We start from the raw sequence: 24,158 nt of genomic DNA, 5'->3' as shown, positions 1-24,158 counted from the left end.
CTGCCTTGGTGCAGGGGAAGGGACAAAGGCGTCACTGACGTGATGTGGCCTCTACCAGATCAGAAGCAGCATAACAGCCACAGACTCCTGTCTGGGCCCAGGTGCAAGTAAGCATTTGAGAATGGCAGGAATGTCTGAACCCAAACAAGGATACCGTTCAAATATGGGGTATGTTGGTTTATTTACAAAAACATTTATATCGAGCCTTTTCCTGTGGTGTAAAGTGGCTCAGATCCAACAGTGTCCTGGATGAGAAAATAGCAGTCACTTATTTTGGTGTTCTCAGATAAGACTCAAAGTACTAAAACTGTATGAACACAGCACTGAGATGTTTCTGGAAAAATACATGAATGCAGATAATGGTACAGTGGCTAATGTAAGATAAGGAGAGTACGCGCACTTCCCTAACTAGTTAAGTGGGGCAGCTAGAAGATGATTTTGAACACCTGTAAATCCGGAAGTCTGAACTGACACAGAGCATCTTCATTGAAGCAGCTCCTGGCCACGGGGAACCGGTTTGCATTCGGCAAGAAATAATGCACAGCCTCAAATAATCACTCTTAGATGATAAAAGAATCAGTGGATGAGTCTGTCATGTTCTTTAAAGCCTGCCAGTGTTAAAAGTGTAGAAAACTGTTTTGATAAACCGGAGGCAAGATTCTCCTGTAACGTTTTCACTTGTGTGCGATACCAAAAACAAACCACACACGTTACGGGGTGCCCACACCTCAGGCTCCATAAGTGCACTGGGCCTCGCCACGGGAGCATCTGCTCCCTGCCCGTGGGCCCTGAGACCCCTGCCAGAACTCCTACAAGCACAGCCTCACAGGCCCAGCCTCCTGCCCCTCGCCCTGTTCTGCTGGGGGCTCACCAAATGCATCCCCGTTTCTTCCAGGAAGAATGGCTTCTGAAGGGCGGAAGGCAGCTTCTTCCAGCAGAAGAGCTGACTTCTACTTCAGGCCCGTGAATGAGTGGACTGGACACCCACTAACACAAAATAAGATAAATTTTTATGGACACAGCGAAGCCCCTTCAAGGGCCTAGCTGTGCTTGTCTGAAGCCCTTCGGGGCCGCTGCAGCGCAGAACGTTTCTGGCAAACCAGGATGGCAGCACAGCCCCCTCGAGGCGTCCCGGACCAGTCCTCCCCACTGGCAGAGTGGGCCCGGCCCCTCACTCTCACTTCGTCATGTCAATGAGGCTCTGGAGGGAGGTGGGGACCCAGGTCTTCTCCCCCTGCACAAAGACCACCCCCCGGTCGATGTAGATGACGGTGCGCCCAAAGGTGTACAGCTGCTTCCCTTCGTGCCGCTTCCCAATGACTGGCATGAAGACGATGTTGTGCTCCTCGGCCTTGGTCTGGATCAGGTCCTTGAAGTTCATGGGCACAGAGCCGGCAGCCATGCCGATCCCCCGCTGGGCCATGTTCTCGGCTTCCCGGCGCTCCTGCATGGCCTCGTACTGGAAGTCCTTCCGGCGCTCCGTGTGGGTCAGGTAAGCAATGTTCTCTCGCGCACCAGGCTGCATGTAGCCCCCTAGGCAAGGAAAGAGAGAAAGCAGTGAAAAGGCCAGCATACCATGGTGGATGGGGGACGGCGACACTGCTCAGCCTCTCCTCTGTGGGCGGGAGACAGCGGGACCCTGAAGCTCAGGGGTGAGGTGGGGTGGGGAGCAAGCCACCTCTTGCAACTAGGGATGTGCAAAAAAAAAAAAAAAAACCCGGTTTTTTTCAGGTTTGGGTAAATCAGACCCGAAAAATATCGGTAAATGCTGATTTTCACAGTAAAATAATAGTAAGGTATTCGGATTGGGGCTATATTCGGTATTCCCGAATATATTCGGGTCTGATTCACACCACCCGAGGGAAATGACTTCTTTCCCTCTGGTAGACCCTACAGATTTCCCTGTCAATTTCACTCCCCGCCAGTCAGGCTACGGGGCACCTGGAGAAGATTGGGAAGGGAAGCAGGCATGTTTACAATGCCTTTCTTTCCCTCCCCAACATAGGGGAGTGAAAGAGAGGCATTTAAACCCAACAGCTGACTGGCGGCTGAGCTGGCTGTTAGGTTTAATGAGAACCTCTTGTATACTAAAATGAACCCGAAAAAAGCCAGATAATTACGGCTTTTTCTCAGCTATACAGGTAGCCAAATACAGAACTATGATCTGTATTCGTCTTATGTGCACACCCCTACTTGCAACTGGACTGGCTTCTGGGAGGGCTCTTTGGGAGCAGCCTCTCTCTTCCCTTCAGCTTTTGAGCAAGAAAATAAGAGAACCTCACACACAAATATAACCAGGACTAGCTGCTGGGGAAAAGCATCTGTCGACAACTCAGATGGATGAGATTCAGGTGAAGAAGAAAGCCTCTCTTTCCTCCATTGCCGCTTTAGACACTTACAAACGACATTCAGCCACCCCTTAGCTCAGGACTCAGAGCCAGCTAGATTCCACAGTGGAGCAGTAAGTGAGGAAACCCATAGTAATACGATGATGATGAACAGGAAATAATACTGTGAAGCAGGCACCTCAAGAGTTACACAAATCCTCTGTAAAAGTCTGAAAGTTGTTTGTATTCAATAGAGACTTATTAAATTTTTATACATTGCATCTGTCTTCATTTCTCATAATTACACGCTCACCAGGACGTTATCTGCTTACATAGCCACAAGGCATATACAATCAATACAAGAAGAACAGTCCTAACTTCACAGATCTATTATGCAGTCCAAGAATCAAAATGATAATATTATTCTTGAATACAGTCCAGATCCACTGAAAAAGGTTTACCGGCATCAGAAGTATGGAGCCTAATTGTCCCATATTAAAACTACATGATTGGTGCCTTGAACAAAAATTTGATAAGTCAAGCGGTTTTAGTTGACATGAGACAGCGGCAGGCTCTTGTGCTCTGAGGAGGAGGAGGATTACCTGATGCAGAAAAACGAAAATATGAACTACACTCCGGAAATCAGGTTGTTATCAAGAGTGTTTTGTCTCTTCAGTGGATTTGGACTGTATTAAAGAATAATCTTATCGTTTTGATTCTTGGACTGCATAATAGATCTGTGAAGTTAGGACTGTTCTTCTTGTATCAACTGCATAAGCCTTGTGGCTACGTAAGCAGATGACTTCCCGGTGAGCATATAATTATGAGAAATGAAGACAACTGCAATGTACAAAAACAGAATCCTACAGTGGAGGCATTTGGGCAAGAGCTAATAACCAACTCACGCACCCACACTGGAAGAGACGGCTCTGTTCATGACGTCCAGGGCTTCGTTGAATTTCTCCTTGACGGAGGGGTGGGCCAACACCTGGTCCGAGAACATAGACTTCCACCCCAGGTACCACTTGGTGATCTCTTCGTAATTAGGGTTGTTACTTAGCCAGGAGCACAGAACCTGGAAGAGGGAAAGGCTTGGTGGCAGGAGGAGACCGAAAGTGCAAACCCACCATGCCTGTGCTGAGCAAGAGAGCCCGAAGCAGAGCTCGGGAGGCGCCACCTGCCCGACTGACACCTGCCAGCTCCAGGAGTGGCCGACAGTGGTCGAGTGGCCGACTCCTCACAAGGCAGGGAGGAGAATTCTGCGGGGCAGCGCAGCAGGCCAGAGGAGCCGCGCACGTGAGACGTGAGCCAAGCCGGCCACCTGATGGGGGGAGCCGAGGGTCCTTCTGGACACGCGCTGAGCCAACCCCCATCCCTGCATCTCCTCCCAGCAGCCTCAGGGGCTCAGGGAGGGAGGGAGTCACACACCTGCAGCCACTTGGGAAAGAAGTGCTTCTCCAGCAGCCCCACCAGGCTGGAGGCAGAGATCATGCCTTCCCAGTCCAGCACCCAGAAAAAGGCATCCATGTGCTGCTGGTGAGGGTTGATGAGCAGCTCGTTCAGGCACAGACCTGCGGGAGGAAGGAAGGAAGACACCTGAAGCCGCCTCCACAGCAAAGCACCAAGCCCCCCCCCCCCTATGTTCTGTGCCTCCAAGAATTTCCTGCAGGCGAGTGTGGGAGAGAGCGCATGGTGCTAGGCATCATGGGAAGGCTCTGCTGGTTTTCCCAGCCTCCTTTTCACAGGACTGCTGGCTCTCTCTGCCAAGGACTCAGAAAGCACAGCAGAGGCAGGCAAGGAGAAGAAGAAGAGATTGGATTTACGCTGACCGCCCTTCACTCGAAGTCTCAGAGCGGCTTACCGTCCCCTTTCCCTTCCCCTCCCCACAACAGGCACCCTGTGAGGCAGGTGGGGCTGAGAGAGCTATGACAGAAACTGCTCTTTTTCAAGGACAGCTCTTATCAGAACTACGCCTTGCCCAAGGTCATCCCGCAGGTGCAAGGGGAGGAGGAGTGGGGGAATCAAGGCTGGTCCTCCCAGATTAGAGTCCGCGCACTTAACCACAACACCAAGTGAATCTTTAGTTCCCACCTCCTCCTCATGGACACAGTTCCCCCACCCCCTTCCGACCCAGTGTTCTGGGCAAGCGTTTCCTCCTAAGGAACCAAGCGCCGATCCCAAGGCAGCAACCCAAGTCTTTCCGTGCTGCCCTCCCCCCTCCCCCGCCAGCAACTGAGACGGAGAGAGAGAAAGGAGGCAGAAGTGCCAGAGGTGGCCCAGCCCGGGTCAGACCGGTCCCAGGCAAGTTGCCAAGAGGGCGGGGACGACAGCTCAGCAACGGCTCCCAGGCACGGAGGCCTCCCTTCCTTCCAAATGAGTAGATCGGCAAATGGGGAGTGGCTCACTTATTGCAAGCCCCCAGCTGGACTCCCGTAGTGGGCAGGCAGGAGGCATTCCCTAAGGCCTTTCTAGTCTTTCAGGCTCCCCCCCCCGGGGGGGCACGAGGGCACACACACAAATCCCCCCCCCCCGCTCCAGACGCAGGCCAGAGGCCCGCCCCCTTACCCAGCTTCGGCACGATGTTCTTGATCATGAAAGCCTCCCAGGACCCCGGGGTGAAGACCTCCTTCCAGGGCTGGAGGATCAGCTTGGCGGAGGAGTCGCTGGGGTGCCACTTCTGGAGGGCGCTGGCCAGCTTGTTGCGGATGGGCGAGTAGAGCGGCTCGAGGCGGGCATGCATGAGGGGCAGCCAGGGGTGGATCCACGAGTGGATGGGAACCGTGTCCGTGAGAGGGTTCCAGTTCTCCACCTTGCGGAAGTCCTGAAGAACTTGGGGGGGGGGGGGAGCTTCCAGAAGCGTGGCCACAACCCTTTCGTCTACACTGAGCAGCGGGTCAGGCATCGCGGAGAGTAACAGGCCAGATTCACCCCCCCCCCCCCCCCCCCGGCACCCCATGAGCCTTCCCCAGCAGAGAGCAACCTGGCGCAGCGTGAACTGAGGCCCCTTTCTACCTCCTTCTGCAACTTGGGGAAAATCAGCTGGTCGAGGATGTTGTCCAGGATCCAGAGGGGGATGATGTGCCCCCAGCTGTCCAGGAAGTCCACCATCGGGACGCAGTTCCGGGGCTGCCACTGTCCTACGATGTTCCGGACATACGGCATCCACGTCTCCCACATCAGCCTGAGCAAAAGGAAACCTCACAGTGAGTGCTGCAGCGTGGGGCCAGGGCCACGCAAGAGAACTCTAACCAAGCAGGGGCTTTCGCAACTGCTTTCTTCTTGGCTCTTCACCAAGACCCCCTTTCCCCATCTCCTCGCCAGGTCAGAGGGCCAGATTCTGACCCTGTCAGGCAGGGGAGGTGACGGTGTACCCTGCCCCAGGGGCCATGCTGGGTTGGGTGTCTCAGCTCCGAATAACCCAAACAACAAAGCAGAAAGCTGTAAAGAAGCGCTACACATTCCAAGTGAAGCAATGTAATTGTAACAATAGTTATAGCATTCATAGAGTTACAAATAAAGTGCAAAAGGGGTCCGTAGTATAATCGTGATGGTTGTTGACAAAGTTTTCCAGAATATTTATTTGTTTCGTGAAGACGTCATCCGAACGAGGAACATAAATTACAAAAGTGTGTCTTCTATCTTTTCTCCATCATTGAATGCAAGTGTAACTTGCTGCGTATAGAATAATTCCTGATGAAAATGTGATTTCTTACACTTGTATTCAATGATGGATAAAAGTTAGAAGACACACTTTTGTAATTTATGGTCCTCGTTCGGACGACCTCTTCACGAAACAAATAACTATTCTGGAAAACTTCGTCAACAACCATCACGATTGTACCATAGACCCCTTTTGCACTTTATTTGTAACTCTATGAATGCTATAACTATTGTTACAATTACGTTGTTTCACTTGGAATGTGTAGCGCTTCTTTACAGCTTTCTGCTTTGTTGTTTGGGTTGGGGGGTCTGGCAGCCAGACTCGGGGAGGTGACAGCCAGAGCAGCCAAGGGGGCTCCCACAGCTTGGGGGCGGGGGAAACGCTCAGACTTGCTCAAGCACGGGCAGCCCACCTACCGGTGAAAAGCATCCGAGGACAGGTCCTGCCCGCCATGGGACAACAAGTGGTCATTTTCCAGCAAGCTCTTCCACTGGCCCAGGATGTCTGTGCCGTACATGCAGTCCTGGAGAGGAAAGAGGCCCACGAGGGCACAGAGAGTAAAGGAGGAGGGAGCGGGAGGGAGGCCCACTCCCCAACACTCAGACCAACTGTGTATTTTTACTGCCCTGCTGCGCTTATTTTAAAGCTTCCTTTAACACTTTCCATGTGGGGACAGGGCCTTGGGTGCCTCTCAGACAGAAAAACACTCCGTGCATTCCCCACATCTGGGGTCGGGAGGCAGAATTCCCCCCCCGCCCGGGGGGGGGGGGGGGGGGTCTGTGCCGCTGCCACCCTCCCGCCAGCCTCTTTTTGACTCCGCCCCACCCGACTCTTCTCCCAACCCACCACCTGTTTTCCCAGGAGGCCGAGCCTGCCAGCCACCCACCTTCAGGGGGTCCCAGCTCTTGAAGTAGTCTTTCACCAGCGGGAAGACGATGGCTGCCGCCAGATCCACGCGGTCGGACATCCGGTACTCCTCGTAATACTTATCCTGGAGAGTCTCGAAGACCTTGGCGCACTCGGCGAGGGTCAGGGGGTTGTCGCAGCCGGGCTGCATCCGCCTCTCGCACTCCTCCACCATCTCCAGGACCTTGCTGAGGTTGCGGACCTCCACCTCCTCGTGGGCGAGGACCTCGTCCATCTTCTCGATCTCGTGGGTCAGGTTGACCACCATGTCCCGCTCATACTGCAGCTGCCGGTCGTTCTGGATGATCTCCTGCTCCGTGAGGTCGATCAGGAGCTGCAGGTTGTGCTCCAGCTCGGGCAGGGCGAAGGCCTGGGGCTTGGCGTCCTTGCCCAGGGGCAGGGGCTGCTGGGGGGTGTCGTCCGGGATGTTGTGCTTCTGGCTGATCTGGCTGTAGCTGTAATAGACCTTCTGCTCCCGGCCGGTCATGTCGATCACCTGCCAAGACAAAGCCAAGGGTCAGTCGCTCAAGGCGTGCGGATCCCAGGTGCAAAACGGGCCGGTTAAAGGTGTCACTGGCAGGATTCAAACTGGATTATCAACTGCTACAAAAGTTCTGTTTGTTCTGCTGAGACAAAATCTGACAGCGGACCAGAAGTTTGTTTTGTGTGTGTGCTGCAAGAGAGAAGGCTGCGTGGAGGCTGGTGAGACTTTATCTCTCCTCTCTCGACTGAAATTGCTTTGCCTCCCAGCCACTGCACCCGCCCAGAGGCAAGCACTGCCGCAGCTTCTCTTCTTTCAGTCCCGGGACCCCGCACTGAGGGCTCTCTTCCACCCGTAGGCCTCTTGCACGACGTATCTGGCCACAGGGAAGTTTCACGGTCCCACACAAGAAAACCAACCCCTTTTCTCCCAGGACACAGAGCCGTCTCTGGTCGGGCACAGCAGAGGAACGAGAACTGAGCGGCCCGTGCTAGCCCGCCCCCCCCCCCGACTCCAGGAGGAAGGACTCTGGGAATACGCCTGAAGAGCCCTGTCCTGGCCTCACCTTGACTTGTGCCAGCTCCTTCTGAGGGGCCGAGAGCTGCTTACCCGCCCGGCCCTTGGCCTTTAGCTCCTCCACTGTCTTGTAGGCATACTTTGGTTTTTTCTTGCCCCCGCTTGGGTCCTTCCGCCACTGGCTGAGGTCCTTCTGGAACTCCTAGGAGGGAAGCAAAGCCCAAGATGGAGGCAGGTCTTCCACAGACAGGCTGCAATTTGCTGGGAGCTGGAGTACGGCCCATTCCGTTCCACGGAGCTCATTGCGGACTGCTTTCCAAGAGGGCTGTTTTGTTATTTTTGTAGAGTTCAGTGAGAGTGATGCGGTACGGTCCTCCAAAGCAGCAGGTGCCAGAGGATGCTGCTGGAAAAGCTGATTTCGTCAGATCCAGTTGATTGCTAATCACTCAGCCCCCACCTCAACAGATCAAAAGCATCTAGTCCATAAAGTCAGGAATGGGCCAGGCCGCAGCAGAAGTATCTCACTGGCGATCGACAGCACCAGTCCCAGGTGGTGGTGCCCACGGGGCGCCCGAGGGCTGTGGGTGAGACCCTCCTGGCTCCAGTCACGCACCAGACAGAACGGGCTCTTACAGACCATTCCTCTGATGTCTAGCCGCCATTCCCGGTGGGTACGGACAACTCATCCCTAATTAACCCCCACTGCAAGAATGTGCTCTTCTTGGTGGCAGTTCGTTTTTCCTTTATGAGGAGGAGGAGGAGATTGGATTTATACCCACTACCCAGAGGAGTCTTAGAGCGGCTTACAAACTCCTTTCCCCTCTCCTCCCCACAACAGACACCCTGTGAGGCAGGTGGGGCTTAGAGAGCTCTTGACAGAAACGGCTCTTTTTCAAGGACAACTCTGACAGAACTACGGCTTGCCCAAGGTCATCCAGCAGGTGCAAGTGGAGAATCAAACCTGGTTCTCCCAGATTAGAGTCCGGGCACTTAACCACGACACCACACTGGTAACTTCCTTGCCATTTTTCACAAGATCTCTTAATTTCTTCTTACTATGGACCGCATTACTGTGTGTTCCGGGCAGGGTATCGGAAAGTAAAAGGCAACAGTCTCACTCCTGCTGGACTCCCACCTTCCCTGCTACAACTGGGTTAGTGTCCAGCTCACGGGTTCGGATTCTGGGGATGTCTCTGACTGCCTTTGCAAAGGCACCCAAACACACCCGCCTCTCTGACACGCGGCCTGAGAGGAAGTCTCTGATGCAGCCGCTGAGAACCACTTTCACGAATGGCAACTTGAAAGGGAAAGTAGCCACGAACTGCCCCAACCGAATACAGGCGAAAGCGGGGGCGGGGAGAGACGCCCTACCTCTTCCGCTTCTTCCTCCGAGTCCACCGCAGGGAAGTCTTGCAAGGACTGGGACGTCCGCTCCGAGCCGTAGGCCCCCACGGCCCCTTTGCCTTTCCTCTGCTTGGCCTCAATAGGGGCGATGATACCTGGGGAAGGGCAGAGCCGTCAACTGAGGAATGTTCTATGCAAACACTGGGGTGACATAAGCTGCCTGGAGAAAGGGGGAAGAAAGCCCCACAGCAGCACCGATGAAGTACCCCTCTCCAGTCTCCAAAGGCCCCAGACGGGGTGGAGGAGCTCCAGTGCAGGGTCCCACTCCCTCCAAAAAGAGCGGCATCTCCCCGAGCTGACCAAGCAGCTAAGCCCAGGAAGACTCGGGAAGTGACGCTTCCTGCTTGCTCACCCACAGACAAATGCTGTTCATCCCGGGTGAATCACAGACGGTCTCTCAGGACAGATGCAGCTTCTCCCCAAGAAAGTGAGAACCTTTACAAATGCCAGCTCTGTGACTTGGTGCCCATCTGAAAGGCTGTGCAATGCTGCCTGAAGGCACAGACCAGCTTTCTCTGCTCCATCGGTCCTCTCCAGAAAACCCACACAGCCAGGAAGGGAGATTTCTGCCATACCTTGAGCATTCTTGCCGAGACCTCTGCCAGGCACGTAGCCCATCTTCTGAAGAAGCTTCTGCCCAATCCCCTTGGTGTGCCTCTCCCAGCTGCCAAAGTCCATGAAGGACTTGGTTCCCCCTACAAAACTTTTCTGGCTGGGCTTGAAATTGCCACCCTGTTAAAAATAAAAATGGCAAAGAAGAGCCAGTGTTAGCAAGGCTAAACTGATGCATTTTAGAACAACCTGACCCCTTCTTCACACGCACACCTAGACTAACAGATGGACCAGAAAAGAGATCCTTGGGGTGCAATTTCAAGAAAATGGTGACTCAGTGTGTGCCAGCAATGAAAATTAAGCAAGACTTACAGGACTGAAATGAGACGGCCAGTACTATAACACCCTTGTATAAGTTTATGGTTTGGTACCATGTGGAATAAGATGCATACTGCATTCATACAAAGCGTCCCAAGAGAGCTTAGAAGTGACGGGAGAAGAGGACGGTCCTCATACAAGTTTAAAAACTGGTTAAATGACAGGGAAGCAGAGAATAGGAATAAGTGGACAGTTCTCACAATGAAGGGGAAGTAAGCAGTGGGGTCCCACAAAGATCAGCATTAGGACAAGTGTTCTTTAATTTGTTTATAAATGATTTGGATCTGGGGGTGAGCAGGGTAGTGCCCACATTTGTGGGTGACTTAAAAGAGAGTCCCTCTGAATGTCAGTCGTCCGGGACCGGGGGAGACAACATGGTTCCTCTTTCAGCCTCTGCTGTGGCCTCTCCAGCAGCCTCTCGCTATCTACTGGGGGGAGACGGGAGGACCAGACGAAGCCCTGACCTGACACAGCAGGGCTGCTTTGTTTTGCCAGTTATCATTAGTGCTCTGCAATGTCCTTAAGCAGGTTCCAGGGACCCTGAGAACGTACAAATAATGTGTGGTGAGAGTGACTCACTGTTTTTAACTTCTTTGGCACAAACTCTTTGGGGGCTTCCTCTGGCTTCGGAGGCTTCTCATCCTCGTCAGAATCCTCATCGACCACCTCATCCGCTGCCGTTTTCTTCAGCCCAGCACTGATGAAGTTCACGGGGGCTGAATAATCTTTAGACCTAGAGCCATTTTAAAAAAGACATCCTTCAGAAGCAGCCGACCGGTGAAATCTGCTTCCTGAACTAAACCTGGCCGGCAGGTGTCCAGGCCAGCTGCTGCATCAGCATTCCAAGTTCAGAGAGCATAAGAACAGCCTGCTGGATCAGACCAAAGGTCCATCAGGTCCAGCATTCTGTCTCAACCAGCTACCTCTAGGTGACACATAAAAAGCACAACTGCAACAGCCTCATCCTGCCCGTGCTCCCCAGCAACTGATACAAAGAGGCAGACCACCTCTGGTACCGGAGGGAGTAGATGTCCATCAGGACTAGCAGCCACTGATAACCCCGTCCTCTGTGAATTTGTCCACTCCCTTTTTAAAGCCTTCCAGATTGGCAGCCTTGACCACATCCTGTGGCAGCGAGTTCCACAAGTTAACCATAAATCAACAAACTCTTTGGGGTTTGGGGTCAACTCTCTCCACACCTTCTGTCTGTCCTGAATCTCCCACCCTTCAGCTTCAGTGAATGACTTCGAGGGGTTCTAGTCAACTCTCTCCACACCAGGCACATCTTCCTAGACCTCAAGCATGTCTCCCACCCGCAGCTGGCTTCTGCTAACCCGTGCGTGGGGTTTACAAGGCAAGGGAGGTTCCGAGGTGCTTTCCACTGCCTGCCTCCGTGTGGCAACCCCAGATTTCCTTGGGGGTCTGTCCCCCTCCCCCTCCTAAGTACTAACCGGGCCCAACCCCACTTGACTTCCAAGCTCGGAGGGGCAGCTGCTAGATCTAATGGGTGGAAAATGACAAGTGAGCCGATACCGGCTAAATATCAGGAGAAACTTCCTAACTGGAAGGGTGGTTGACCAGTGGGACAGACTGCCTCGGGAGGTGGTGGAGGCTCCTTCGCTGGACGTTTTCAAGTGGAGGCTGGACGACCATCTTTTGGCTAATATTGTAGGGCCCTCTTTCGGCTATGCGCCTGCAGAGTGCAGGGGGTTGGTCTAGATTACCTGCAAGATCCCTTCCAACACTTTCTATGATTCTAACAGTGGTTGAGTGGTGGAACAGACTGCCTTGGGAGGTGGTGGGTGCTCCTTCGCTGGACATTTCCAAATGGAGGCTGGAGGACCATTCAGCTAATGTTGTAGGGCTATCTTTTGGCTGTGCATCTGCAGAGTGCAGGGGGCTGGACTAGATGACCTGCAAGGTACCTTTCAGCTCTAACATTCTGTGATTCTAAGAGAGGTTGAGTGGTGGAACAGACTGCCTCGGGAGGTGGTGGGTGCTCCTTCGCTGGACGTTTCCAAATGGAGGCTAGAGGACCATTCAGCTAATGTTGTAGGGCTATCCTTCAGCTATGCTCCTGCAGAGTGCAGGGGGCTGGACTAGATGACCTGCAAGATCCTTTCCAGCTCTAACATTCTGTGATTCTAAGAGTGGCTGAGCGGTGGAACAGTCTGCCTCGGGAGGTGGTGGATGCTCCTTCGCTGGATGTTTCCAAGCGGAGGCTGGAGGACCATCTTTCAGCTAATGCAGGGCTCTCTTTCGGCCATGCTCGTGCAGCGTGCAGGGGGCTGGACTAGATGACCTCCGCGGTCCCTTCCAGCTCTTAACCTTCTGTGATTCTAAGAGTGGCTCCCTCGTGCAGGCGGAGGGTCTGGGTCCCGCTCCCTCGGACGGGGTCCCGGTTTTGCTTTCCGCATCCCCCCGCCCGCCGGCCGGCCCGGCCCCCGCACCGTTTCCCGCCGAAGCTGGGCCGCTCGTCGTCGGAGTCCCGCTCGGCCCAGACGCCGTAGACGGCCTCCTCCTTGGTCTGCCAGTGGCGCTGCCGGTTGGGGTTGAACTCGTTCTCCAGGTCCCAGTCCGTGATCTCGAAGCGCTCCATCTCCACGTCGTCGTCGTCCGCGCCCGCTGCAGCAGCCGACGCCGCGTCGCCGCCGTACAGGTGGGAGAGCGACATGGCGCCGGGGGGGTGGGAGGGAGGAGAGGTAATTGTGGAAATCTGCATGAGACTGCTCTGCAAAACTGCAAGAACCTTCTTATAATGAACTCTCTCTTTGTGTGTGTATGTGTGTGTCTGTGGCCGGGAGGGAGGGGGGAGGGAGGGGGAGGTCATTCCGGCTCCGCCCCGCCCCCTCCCCCCCAAAGGCCGGGCGAGACGCTGGGGCCGGCCTACCTGGCAGGAGGGCTGTGGGGAGGGGCTCACTGGTGGTTGCCTAAGCACTGCCCCCCCCCCTTCTGCGCACCACTCAACTGAACAGGCTTCATTTTTGACGTTTACATGGGGCTGGAATTAAAAAGGGGCAGAGAGGGTCATTGAGATGACTGTCGTGACAACTGCATTTGGCTCCATCCTTTTACTTTTGAACACATCCTCTGACACACGGCACCTCCTCCCCAACAAAAAAATAGAAGATAGCCCTAAGGTGCACCAGGATCCATTTGCACTAGTTTTATCAATCTTTTTTTTTTTTACAAATCTTCATTCTTTTTTTCCCTTTTCACCCTTTTTCCAACTTTGTGGTGCCCCCTTTGGCCCTGGTGCCCTAAGCACTGTGCTTAGTCTGCTTCATGGTTAATCCGTCCCTGCCTGGGGAGGGGGTGCAACTGGTGGGAGGGCGCTGGTGGGAGGGCGCTGGTGGGGGGGGACGGGCAGGCCAGACTGAGGCCAGACTGGAAGAGGGAAAACCCCAACCCCCCCCCCCCCATCCCTCCCCTGGCTGCTGTGTCCCAGGGCTCTCTGGTTCCCTTGTGGCCAGTGCTCCCTCTCAGCTGTGGAGCCTTGTGAGCAAAAATTCTGCTTTGTGAGCTACCGGCCTTAAAGTTGTGAGCGAGCGATCTGGCTGCTGCATAAATCAGTTTGCTCGGGAGCCCTCCTTCCTGAGCTAATACAAGAATGTGTCAGCCGGAGGCTAAAAAACTGTGAGCTAGCTCTCGCTAACTCAGCTTAGAGGGAGCACTGCTTGTGGCCGGCCTGCAAAGGGGGCTGGTCCGAGGCAGGTGCCTCCCTTTCTCTTGAGTGGGTCTGCTCCCACTGCTGGCCAGCCGGCTTTGACCTCCAGCGTGGACAGGACACACAGCCGCCTGAAAGAGTGGCCCAGGCGCCCCCCAGCTTGAAAATGTGGGGCAGAAAGGGCACCCTCAAAAGCCTGGCCAGTTGCCCCCCCCTCACGGGCTGGCTCCAGAGGGGGATCTTTCCTTGCCCTTCAGAGGACCCCCCGCCAAAAGGCCCGCTCCTTCCGAGCCCCACTTGTGGGCCTGCTGGGGCTGGCCCCGTCAGGCCAGAGCAAAGCCAACCCCCCCTTTGTTTGTCCGACTTGGGTGGGGGGTGGCAGGGGAGCTGCCAGAAGAGTCCCCGTGCGAGAACCCTGCCAGGAGCCGATTCACGGAGAGCCGGGCTGCCTGAGAACAGAGGCACTGCTTGCCGGTTGCGGGGAAGGCCCAGAACGATTTGGTGTGGGTTGGGGTGCAAGACTATGAAGCTCAGATCGGGATCTTCAGCTCAGCTTGCTGGGCCAATTTTGGACAGTCACAGGCTTGCCGCCTTACCTACCCCCAAATGGAGAAGAACGATGAAAGCTGCTCTGGATCCTCCCCTTCCCAGGCCTGGTAGAAAGGTGGGGTATGAAGCAGTGTTCCCTCTAAGCTCAGGAAGGATGGCTCCAGAGCAAACTAGTTTATGCAGTAGCCAAATCGCTTGCTTGCAACAGAAGAGGGCAACCAGGATGGTGAGAGGGTTGGAATCCAAGTCTTATGAGGAAAGGCTGAAAGAGTCGGGTCTGTTTAGCCTGGGAAAGAGAAGGCCTAGAGGGGACACGATTGCAGTCTTCAAGTATCTGAAGGGCTGTCATGTAGAAGAGGGAGCGGATCTATTTTCTCTTGCTCCAGATTGCAAGACTAGATCTAATGGGTGGAAATTACAAGGGAGTTGTTACCGGCTAAATATCAGGAGAAACCTCCTGACTGGAAGAGTGGTTGAGCAGTGGGACGGACTGCCTCGGGAGGTGATGGAGGCTCCTTTGCTGGACGTTTTCAAACGGGGGCTGGATGACCCTCTTTCGGGTATGTTGCAGGGCTATCTTTCGGCCGTGCTCCTGCAGAGTGCAGGGGGTTGGACTAGATGACCTGCAAGGTCCATTCCAGGTCTAACATTCTATGATTCTAACTTTAGTGCCAGGAGCTCACAAAGTAGAATTTTGGCACACAAGACTCCAGGGCTTGGAGCATTGGTATGAAGTAAATGGATCATTCTGCACCAACACGATGAGCAGGGAGGGGCAGCGTGCCGTGCATGGATGCCAGCTATGGGTGCTGCAGGCTTATTGTCTTAAATATTGGATTTACAGCCCTCCCTTCCCTGTACAGCAGGGTTCAGAGTGGGTAACAATAGCAATCGTAAAACAATGTCTATAAAATTAAACTATTAAAATAATACTTGCAATAATACTCACAACTAAAAGATGGCACATGAAAACAGGAAGCCCACCCTGGTGCTCCTTATGGGGGGGGGGATAAATATCCTACAATGAATCAGAAGAGGGGGAAAGACACAGAACAGGAGGGGGGAGGGAAAGGAAGGATGCCAGTCCAGAATGAAACCGTCCCTCCCTCGACCCTAAACTGACGGAGCATTTCTGCCTTGCAGGTCCTGTGGAACCGCGTCAAATCCCGCAGGGCCTGCGGATCTCACTCCGCTGAGCGTTCCGCCAGATCGGGGCCAGGGCTGAGCAAGTCCCTGGTTCTGGTCAAGGACAGCTGGATACCTTTCTGGCCAGGGATCACCAGTAGGCTGCTACCCATTGAGTGTTGAGCTCTTTGGGGGTTTTACCAGGAGAGGCGGTACCAAAGGTATTTAGGGCTTTAAAGGTTAGTACCAAAACCTTGAACCTGATCCAGTATTCAATCTAGAGCCAGTGCAGCTGGCGGAGCGCCCATTGAATGGTGGGCTCTGAAAGAGGTTCCTGTGAGACTAGGCTCCATGGCATTCTGGACCAGTTGCAGTTTCCAGGTCAGTCTCAAGGGTAGCCCTGCATAGAGCGAGTTGCAGTAGTCTAATCAGGAGGTGACCATTAGCTGAAGCAAGACAGGAAGGGGGCCAATTACCTAACCTGGTGCAGATGGAAAAAACAGCAGTCTGGCCAGTTTGGTGTAGTGGTTAGGAGCACAGACTCTAATCTGGGAGAACCAGGTTTGATTTCCCCACTCCTCCACATGCAGCTGCTGGTGTGACCTTGGGTGAGTCACAAGTTATTTCAGAGATTTCTCTCAAAGGCAGTTCTCTCTCAGCCCCACCTACCTCACAGGGTGTCTGTTGTGGGGAGCGGAAGGGAAAGGAGATTGGTGTTTGTGGGGCAACAGTGGGAGGGCTCCTAGTGTCCTGGCCCCACTGCTGGACCTCCTGATGGCATCTGGTATTTTTGGCCACTGTGTGACAGAGTGTTGGACTGAATGGGCCATTGGCCTGATCCAACATTGGCTTCTCTTGACTCTAATCTGGAGAACCGGGTTTGATTCTCCCACAGCTGCTGGATGCCCTTGGGCAAGCCATAGTTCTCTCAAGGACAGTTCTGGAAAGAGCTCTCTCAGCCCCACCTACCTCACAGGGTGTCTGTTGTGGGAAGGGGAAGGGAAAGGAGATTGTAAGACACTCTGAGACTCTGAGTGAAGGGCAGGGTATCTCTTCTCTTCTTCTTCTCTTATGTAAGCCACTCTGAGACTTCTTTGGGTAGTGAAGGGCGGGGTATAAATCCAATCCCCCACCACCACCACACGCAGAGTTGGCACTGGTTTTAAGGGCACGTACTCAAGAGCCGGGAGTGGACACCCCAACCCCAAATCTCCCTGGCCCAGCCACAGAACCTCTGCCTTAGATGGATGCTCTGTTTCAACCAACCAACCACAGCCTCCAAACCCTAGGCCAAGATATCTGGGGCAGTATTCGGCTAGCCGCACCTCAACAGATACAGCTGGGTGTCATCTGCATACTGGAGACACCCAGCCAGAAACTCCATACAGCTGGATGAGGATGCACATGTACATGTGGAGTTGTTTTCTGTTGCCCCAGAAGGTCAGACCTGAACCAACGGGTTGGAATTAAATCAGAAGAGTTTTCGGCTACACATTAGGAAGAACTTCCAGACAGAGCGGTCCCTCTGTGGAACAGGCTTCCTCGGGAGGTGGTGGGCTCTCCTTCTTTGGAGGTTTTCAAACAGAGGCTAGACAGCCATCTGACAGCAATGCTTATTGTATGAACTTAGGCAGATCATGAGAGGGAGGGCAGGAAGGGCTGCATCAGTGCTTAGTTCTTGTGGCCCTTTCTTACATGCCCAGGGAAATGCTGATTGCCACTTTGGGGTCAGGAAGCAATCCTGGAGGTTTGTTGTCATCTTCTGGGCGTGGAACAGCAGTCACTGTGGGTGTGGAGAGTAGGGCTACCAAGTACTTACCGCAAATCGACGGGGGACTTATAGTTCTTGCCGGGAACATTCCCCCGGGGAAAACACAGGCGCTGCACTATCCTGTCACCCAGACATGACGTGGGCATGTAGCCAGGCGATGCTCTGGCAATGGGGCTGAAAACTCGATGGTACCATCGAGTTTCCAGCCCCATTGCCAGAGTGTCGCCCAGCTACATGCCCAGCGTGCTTACGTCACGTCTGGGCGACAGGATAGTGCGATGCGGCCATGTTACATGCAAGAATGTTCCGGCGGGGAAGCATGTGTCCCCCGCCGATTCGTAGGTAGGTACTTGGTAACCCTAGTGGAGAGAGAGGTATTTGTGAATTTCCTGCATTGCGCAGGGAGTTGGGACTAGATGACCCTGGAGGTCCCTTCCAACTCTATGATTCTCTGTAGAATATGCAGAGAACATTTTCACAGTAGAGAGCATTTTCCCCACCCCTGTGAGGATATAGCTATAGTTACACCTGCCAAAGGGATTGGGGGTGGGGTGTATCGAAACCCATGAACAGATGAAGCTGCCTTCTACTGAATCAGACCCTTGGACCGTCAAAGTCAGGGTTGTCTACTCGGACTGGAGGCAGCTTTCCAGGGTCACAGGCAGAGGTCCTTCACAAGGTCTACTGCCAGTTCTTTTAACTGGAGATACGGGGGATTGAACCTGGGACCATTAGTAACCATTTACGTCTAATAAAACTAGGCAAGATGTGAAGGAAGAGAGCCTCATATATTAATTTTTAATTTTTTTGTAAATTACAAATAAAAGTGACGGGCAGCAAGTTTCAGATTGTCACCTGTAAGACGAGCACTCTAACAGGGTTAAAATAACAGTTATCTGAGATGAACCAAAGTTGCAAGACACTTAGATGGAGCCTGAGAAAAGGTCTCCAGCCCACAAGTATAAAATGTTCCCCAGCAGGCCTCAAGCTCTCTTGTTTCCACAGATTTCGCCTTTGACCACAGAGCATCCAAACAACATAGACAGACTTGGGAGTCCAAAATGTCCAAAGTTTGCAAATAAATGCAAAAATGCCTGACAGAAAACGCTCCATTTGGCAATGTCAGTAGCAAGCAATATGCTTGGATAACAGAGTTCCACGTTTGCTATTTGCAAATTTCCGTATCTTCAGCACAACCACAAGTAACTGGCACCTGAGTGGGGAGAAAGTCAAAGTTACTTCTGCAAAGAAGGTGCATTCATTTAATTAAGCATTTAATTAATTGTGTGTGTGTGTGTGTGTGTGTGTGTGTGCCCCCACACACACCGGTCTCTGCTCAGGTTAGAGGACAGGCTTTCAGACATAAAAGTGGGCACGGAGGAGCACAAGAAAGAATTTAGCAGCTGAAGAGCTCAGGGAGGCAAGAAATCCTTCCTGGGAAACATCAGCCACTCCGCCTTGAAGCACCACAGGCCCAGATACGGCAGAGCAAGGCCGCTGCTGTGTTATCAGGTGCCTAAGAGGCAGTCACCCCAGACCCCGCCTACATGATGCAGGAGGTGACCCAGCTTATCAGCCAGACACCAGGCAGCCACCGTGGCAGGAGAAGGAAGGGGCAGGGTTTGCCAGCGGCTCAGGTACCTACCTGGAAGTCCCCGGCTTCATCAGTGAAAAGCAGTAGTATTCTGAGTCCCCTGGAAAAGCCCAAAAAAAAACCCCAAAACAAAATAATTATCAGTAGTCCTCTTAGGTTTGGCATTCTGCCCTTCTGAACTGGGCCAGAAAAGGAAACCGGAAGACACAAACCTTGGAAGCCGCCTTATCGCCCTCCTGCCCACCCACCGGCTCCCCTGGCTCAGGTCTCTCTCCTCTGACTGACATTCGGCGGAGACAAGCCATTCCCACCCTGGCTGCCTGGGAGCCTTCAGCTGGGGCCATGCAGGCAATGCACACACCCCGCTCCCAGCCACAGCCCCTCTTCATCCCTGGAAGTGTGGCACAATTTGCTTTACAAGTCCTGCTAGGGGGCCCTTCGGTATCCTTGGCCTCACACATGCTTTCCTAGAAGTCACTGGCACCTACAAAATGTGTATGTGGGATTTAGATATAACCCCTGGGCCACACCTTGACCAGAAAGCTCACCAAAGAAGAGTGGGAGCAAAATTCACCCTGAGGAGGCATCCTCACCGGGAGGGGGGAGGGAGAGAAAAAGCTCAAAGAAGGAGGCAGCAAACAGGGAAACGCAAGAAACCTCACCTGAAATTGTCCTTTCAGATTGGCAGGTGTTTTAAAGTCCCCTTTTAGAACCTGTGTGAGGAACGAAAAAGGAGGGTCAAGAAGGCCAAGCGCCCCCCCCCACCACCACACACAAGAGAGACCCCTTTGCTCTGCTGATCTGCCGCCTCCCAACCTCTGCAGCCCAAAGGACGCTTCCTTTCCAGATGTGACCATCAGAAGGGAAAGGTCTTTGCAATTAGACAGCTCGCTATCCTGACTTACCAGCAATGCTCATAAATGGACCTTCTGAACGGAAGTGGGATCCTAACCAACATTTAATTCACCAAAGTACTGCAACTAACCGATTACGGTTTGATCGCAATTAAACACAGAATTATCCTGCTTAAATGGGGAGATGTTGCCACGCTGTGGAAGAGTGTCCCCCACGCTGGCACAAAGGATGGCAGCGCTCTGAGGGAGACGGGCACCCTCGTCCCCCTGCCTCCCCAGGGGTGTGTGCCAGCGGGACTGGAGCACCTCTCGAGCAAACAAGCCGGCAGGCGTCTAAGGCCTGGCTGATGAAGAAGAGCCCCTCTGTGCCGCCAGCTTCACTTCCACCAGACGTGGCCACCTGAAAAGTACACATTGCCAAGAACTTTTCCTGCTGGCTAAGGCCCAGCAAGATGACTTCCTCCTCTGAACAATAAGCTCTATTTGCTGTAGTCTGTTGTCAATAAAAAGAGGACTCAAGGAGGCACTGGACTGTGGCAAGAAATGTCATCTGTTCCAACCAGAGAGTTAACGTGATTCCAAGACCAGGCCTTGGAGCCTGTCCCCGTCAGAGCCGCCATCTGCCGCGGCACTCACCCTGTGGGTGTTGTTGATCACCAGGGGGTCTGGCTGCCCATAGCTGGGGGGGTTGGCATAGGGGTCGTAGCCCAGCCTGGTCAGCATCGGGGCGATGTGGGCCATGTCCTGCAGCACGTCCCCCGGAATGTGCCCCAGCCAACGGGTCAAGGCCTCTGTGTTCACGGGCTTGATCACCTGGTCTGTGGATCGCTCAATCCTGCACAGAGATTTGGGGGGGGGGGAGAGTCAGGTTCCCACCAGAGGCCCCTTTCCCACGCTCCCCCACCCCCCCAAGGGCAGACACACGAGCCATCATCACCACATCTCCCTCTCGCCTCCCCTTGGCCCCTGCTGGTCTTTATAGCATATATCAAAACCTGTCCGTCTTTCTCCAGCTGAAGGCCCTGACTCGGGTGGGGGGTGGGGGAGGAACAGGCTGAGCTGGGAGGAGAAGTTCTGGGAGGCTGGGAGGCAGGAGGATCCAAACAGCCTTGAAGGACAGCCTGCTGTTCAGTCCTGCTCTATCTTTCTGAATGCTAAAGGGGGGGGGGGGACCTTACAGATTTCCTTGGTGTTAACTGATGGGAAACAGTTGTGGCTTACACTATGGAGGGGGCAGGAGCATGGAGTTGTTTTTCAAGATAGGCAGTTCATTCTTACACGGGTCCCACCCCCACCATGCCACTAAATCCACCTGACAGAGTGGGACAACCCAGCCCCTCCCCCTCCCAAGACTGGCCACCCAGGAGCCTCCGAGCAGGGCGTGCGGGTAACGGACTCCTCCTGTTGTTGGCCCCTTTAGAGGGCCACTGCTGCTGCTGGACACGGAGGCTCCATCGGATGGCCAAGGCTGACGTCGCCTCTGGGCCTCTCTGCCACACATTTGAGCCTGTTTTTCAAAACCATCCAAGTCTGGGTACCGACAACAGTTTAAGGCCACTCATTAGACGGATTCATGCCTCGGGCTCCACTGTGACCTCTGTTCCCACTGGCTGTGGCACACTGCCGAAGCTCTCCCCCAAAGCTTCGCCAACCCTGCTTGCCGGAGACGACGGCATGCCTCCCTCAGATTCAAATGCGAGCTGGCCACGGCAGCCAGCCATGGTTCCTAGTTGCTGGCAACGCTCTGCTTCTCCACTGCAGCCTCCCTTTGGGGAGCACTGCCCGGCGAGGAGGTACGTGTGACGTGCAGGTGTATCCGTGGCACCTTCGTTGCTCCAGCCTGTGATGCGGAGAGGGCAGCCCTGTCCAAGGTGCAGCCTGGTGTCGTCTTTAGATGCCTGTGCTGCTAGCGGCTACTCTGGGAAGTTCTTAGTCCTCGGTCTGCTTTCCTTGTGGACTGCCAGAACTAACGGGACCCCCACCCCTACCCTCACAACCCTGTTGGTAGCCCCCCTGCAGGTGTCCTTGCCTCCACTACCCTGAGCTAGTCTCCACCCCACCACCGTGCACAGAGGGAGGAGCCGAAAGAGCGCGTGCGCACAGGCACTCACTTGGAAAGGGAGACGCCTCCGGGCTTCCCAATCAGCTCTTCGTGGTGCAGGACGGCATCGCTCCAGGCGATGTCCAGGAACTCCATGATGTCCCGCATGGACTTCTGGGGATGCAGCACCAGCTGCTCATAGTAGACGGGGAGGCAGCGTGCGCGGCCAATCTCCAAGCACTGGTTGTACATCACTTCGATGGCCTTGTTCCACTTCATTAAGCAGTCCCGGTAACTGCTGAGGTCAAAGCCGGCAATGGTGACCTTCCTGGTGATCATGGAATGGACGGAGGCCCGGCCGTCACGCACCATCAGGAGGAATTTGGAGTTGGGGAACAGGCGAGACAGGTAGACGGAGGACTTGAGCGTGAAGGGATCCTTGTTGCAGAGGTACCTGGCCGGCTCCCCGTGCTTGGCGATCACCTCCAGGATGAAGGCCTGCATGGCAGCGTCCAAGACTTGGTCCGTCACCCCAGCTTCGTCCAAGCGCATCTTCTCCCGCCCGGATTTGGACCAGGCCTGCCGCATGGCCAGCACGCGCGGGATGATGCGGGTCTCCTCCCCGCAGCGCACCTCCGGGTGAGCGTCCAGCATGGCCCGCATCAGCGTGGTCCCGCTCCGAGGGACCCCGCCGATGAAAATCAGGGGCATCTCTTTGCTGTACCGGTACTCGACTCGGTTGGCGTCCAACATCACCAGCTCCTCGTTCTCCGGCCGCATCAGGCCCCGCTGGCCGGAGCCCTGGCCCAGGATCTGCTGGCACTGGAGCATCTGCTGGCCCAGGTGTGCGGACACCATCAGGGCGATGGCAAAGCCCACCCCCAGCAGCACCCGCTTCATGGTCACCCGCATCCTCTCCCCATCCACATGGGCCCAGGAACACGTGGCGTCTGCTCCGCTTTCAGCTTCCGGACAAGAAGAGGCCGAGCCAGAGACGATCTGCCAAGACAAAGCCAACAACTCAAGGCAGAGTCAGAAAGTATGCAGCCTGCAGCAGTGACATGATGCACCCATTTTTAATCTGCTCCTCTCCAGAGCCTGCAAGAAGGTACTTCCGCTGCCTTAGACATGGTGGTGCAAGGAGTCAATTCAAAGCAAAATCAGGCCCTTCCGAGCTCATTGCAGTCTACAGGGTTAGGCAACTCTGTTTAGGATTGCACTTTGGAGCTCATGTCCTTGAAAATCCTACTGCACGCCCCAGCGGAAGCACGATTCCTGCACCTTAGAAGAGAAGAAGAAGAGAAGAGATTGGACTTAAACCCCGCCCTTCACTACCCAAAGGTGTCTCAGAGCGGTTTACAATCCCCTTTCCCTTCCCCTCCCACAAGAGACACCCTGTGAGGTGGGTGGGGCTGAGAGAGCTCTGGCAGAAACTGCTCTTTTTCCAAGAACCGCTTGAAGAGCCGCTCTTATCAGAACTACGGCTTGCCCAAGGTCATCCAGCCAGGTGCGAGTGGAGGAGTGAGGAATCAAACCCGGTTCTCCCAGATTAAAGTCCGCGCACTTAACCACGACACCAAACTGGGCTGCAAAGATGGGCCTGAATGGCCAGTTTTTCAAGCATAAAGCTGTTTTTAATGTCCCATGCAAAACTGTGCAGTTTTCTGTACTTGTGCAGAACAGGTCCTCAGAATATACAGAGCTAACTGTTGTCTGCATCCAGCACACAGGTACAGAGCCAGGATTCTCAACCACTTGATCCAAACACACGCACTGGTTCTCTAGGAACTCCATCTCACTTCACAGGATATTCTGGCTTTTTAAAAAAATGCTGCCTTCACACCCAAGAGCAGTTTGCTTCCCTGAGTCAAGCAAGATGCAAGCGGAAAGCTAAAGACGTTAAAAGCAGCCCTTCAGAGAGGTTTGCTGCGTGCTTTGCAGCTCACAGGGATAGCACCCTACCCGGAGGTAAGAAAGCCTTCAGGATTGGGACCTGCCCACGGATGGCCCAGAGAATCAAAAAGTCCATCAGACTGAGGACTGACTCAAACTGGGGACTGCTGCTTTAATGTGAAATGGCCGCACTATGCGGATCACTTCAACTGCATGGGGAGGGCACACGGCCCATTAAAAAAGCTTTTAGAGTGTGTGGGGGGGACGGGACACATGAAGGCATTGCCAAAGGCGAGTCCAGCACACAGTGTGCAGGGCAGCCGCAGGTGGGAATCCAGACCAATTCGAGCCACTGCAAATCCCATCCTTGGGGTCAAGGACACCACCAGCAAGCCCCCCCGCCCCCCCCCCCCCAGTTCACACCACCGGGCCGTTCGCC

General features: G+C 54.2%; 2 protein-coding genes across 4 annotated transcripts in view; both read right to left on the bottom strand.

Moving 5' to 3' along the window:
* Nucleotides 1-170: 170 nt before the first annotated feature.
* On the bottom strand, nt 171-12,899 carry TFIP11 (tuftelin interacting protein 11). The gene is made up of 12 exons (XM_015421277.1): nt 12,676-12,899; nt 10,805-10,958; nt 9,871-10,027; nt 9,263-9,390; nt 7,941-8,093; nt 6,875-7,390; nt 6,405-6,511; nt 5,340-5,508; nt 4,893-5,136; nt 3,756-3,898; nt 3,237-3,402; nt 171-1,533 (listed from the first exon to the last, which is right to left on the bottom strand). Exons 1-12 carry the CDS (start codon nt 12,897-12,899, stop codon nt 1,178-1,180), a joined length of 2,517 nt encoding a protein of 838 aa, XP_015276763.1. The 3' UTR covers nt 171-1,177.
* A 6,091-nt stretch (nt 12,900-18,990) lies between these two features.
* The window catches only part of TPST2 (tyrosylprotein sulfotransferase 2), an 11,553-nt gene continuing 6,385 nt past the window's right edge, over nt 18,991-24,158 (bottom strand). For 2 of the 3 annotated variants that reach the window (XM_015421280.1, XM_015421282.1), the window contains exons 3-6: nt 21,897-22,825; nt 20,422-20,620; nt 19,594-19,644; nt 18,991-19,031 (exon numbers count right to left, since the gene is read on the bottom strand). In XM_015421280.1, coding sequence (XP_015276766.1) covers nt 19,002-19,031; nt 19,594-19,644; nt 20,422-20,620; nt 21,897-22,738 — 1,122 coding nt within the window. In that variant the 5' untranslated portion in view covers nt 22,739-22,825 and the 3' untranslated portion in view covers nt 18,991-19,001. Of the gene's footprint in view, nt 19,032-19,593; nt 19,645-20,421; nt 20,621-21,896; nt 22,843-24,158 lie in introns of those variants that run through there. The other variant, XM_015421283.1, reaches the window with a different exon arrangement.

The sequence above is a fragment of the Gekko japonicus genome, unplaced genomic scaffold, assembly GCF_001447785.1.
Source record: "Gekko japonicus isolate JY-2015 unplaced genomic scaffold, Gekko_japonicus_V1.1 scaffold416, whole genome shotgun sequence".
NCBI classification, from domain to species: Eukaryota; Metazoa; Chordata; class Lepidosauria; order Squamata; family Gekkonidae; genus Gekko; species Gekko japonicus.
Note: the sequence above shows the minus strand (reverse complement) of the source record. Positions and strands in the feature narration are given on the sequence as shown.

Coding starts and splice junctions, on each gene's coding strand:
- TFIP11 (XM_015421277.1), bottom strand. CDS start 12,899: ATGTCGCTCTCCCACCTGTACGGCGGCGACGCGGCGTCGGCTGCTGCA. Junction 8,094..9,262: donor CGGAGGAAGAAGCGGAAGAG/GTAGGGCGTCTC, acceptor CTTCCCTCCTAG/GAGTTCCAGAAGGACCTCAG. Junction 5,137..5,339: donor TCCCCAAGTTGCAGAAGGAG/GTAGAAAGGGGC, acceptor GACTTCCGCAAG/GTGGAGAACTGGAACCCTCT.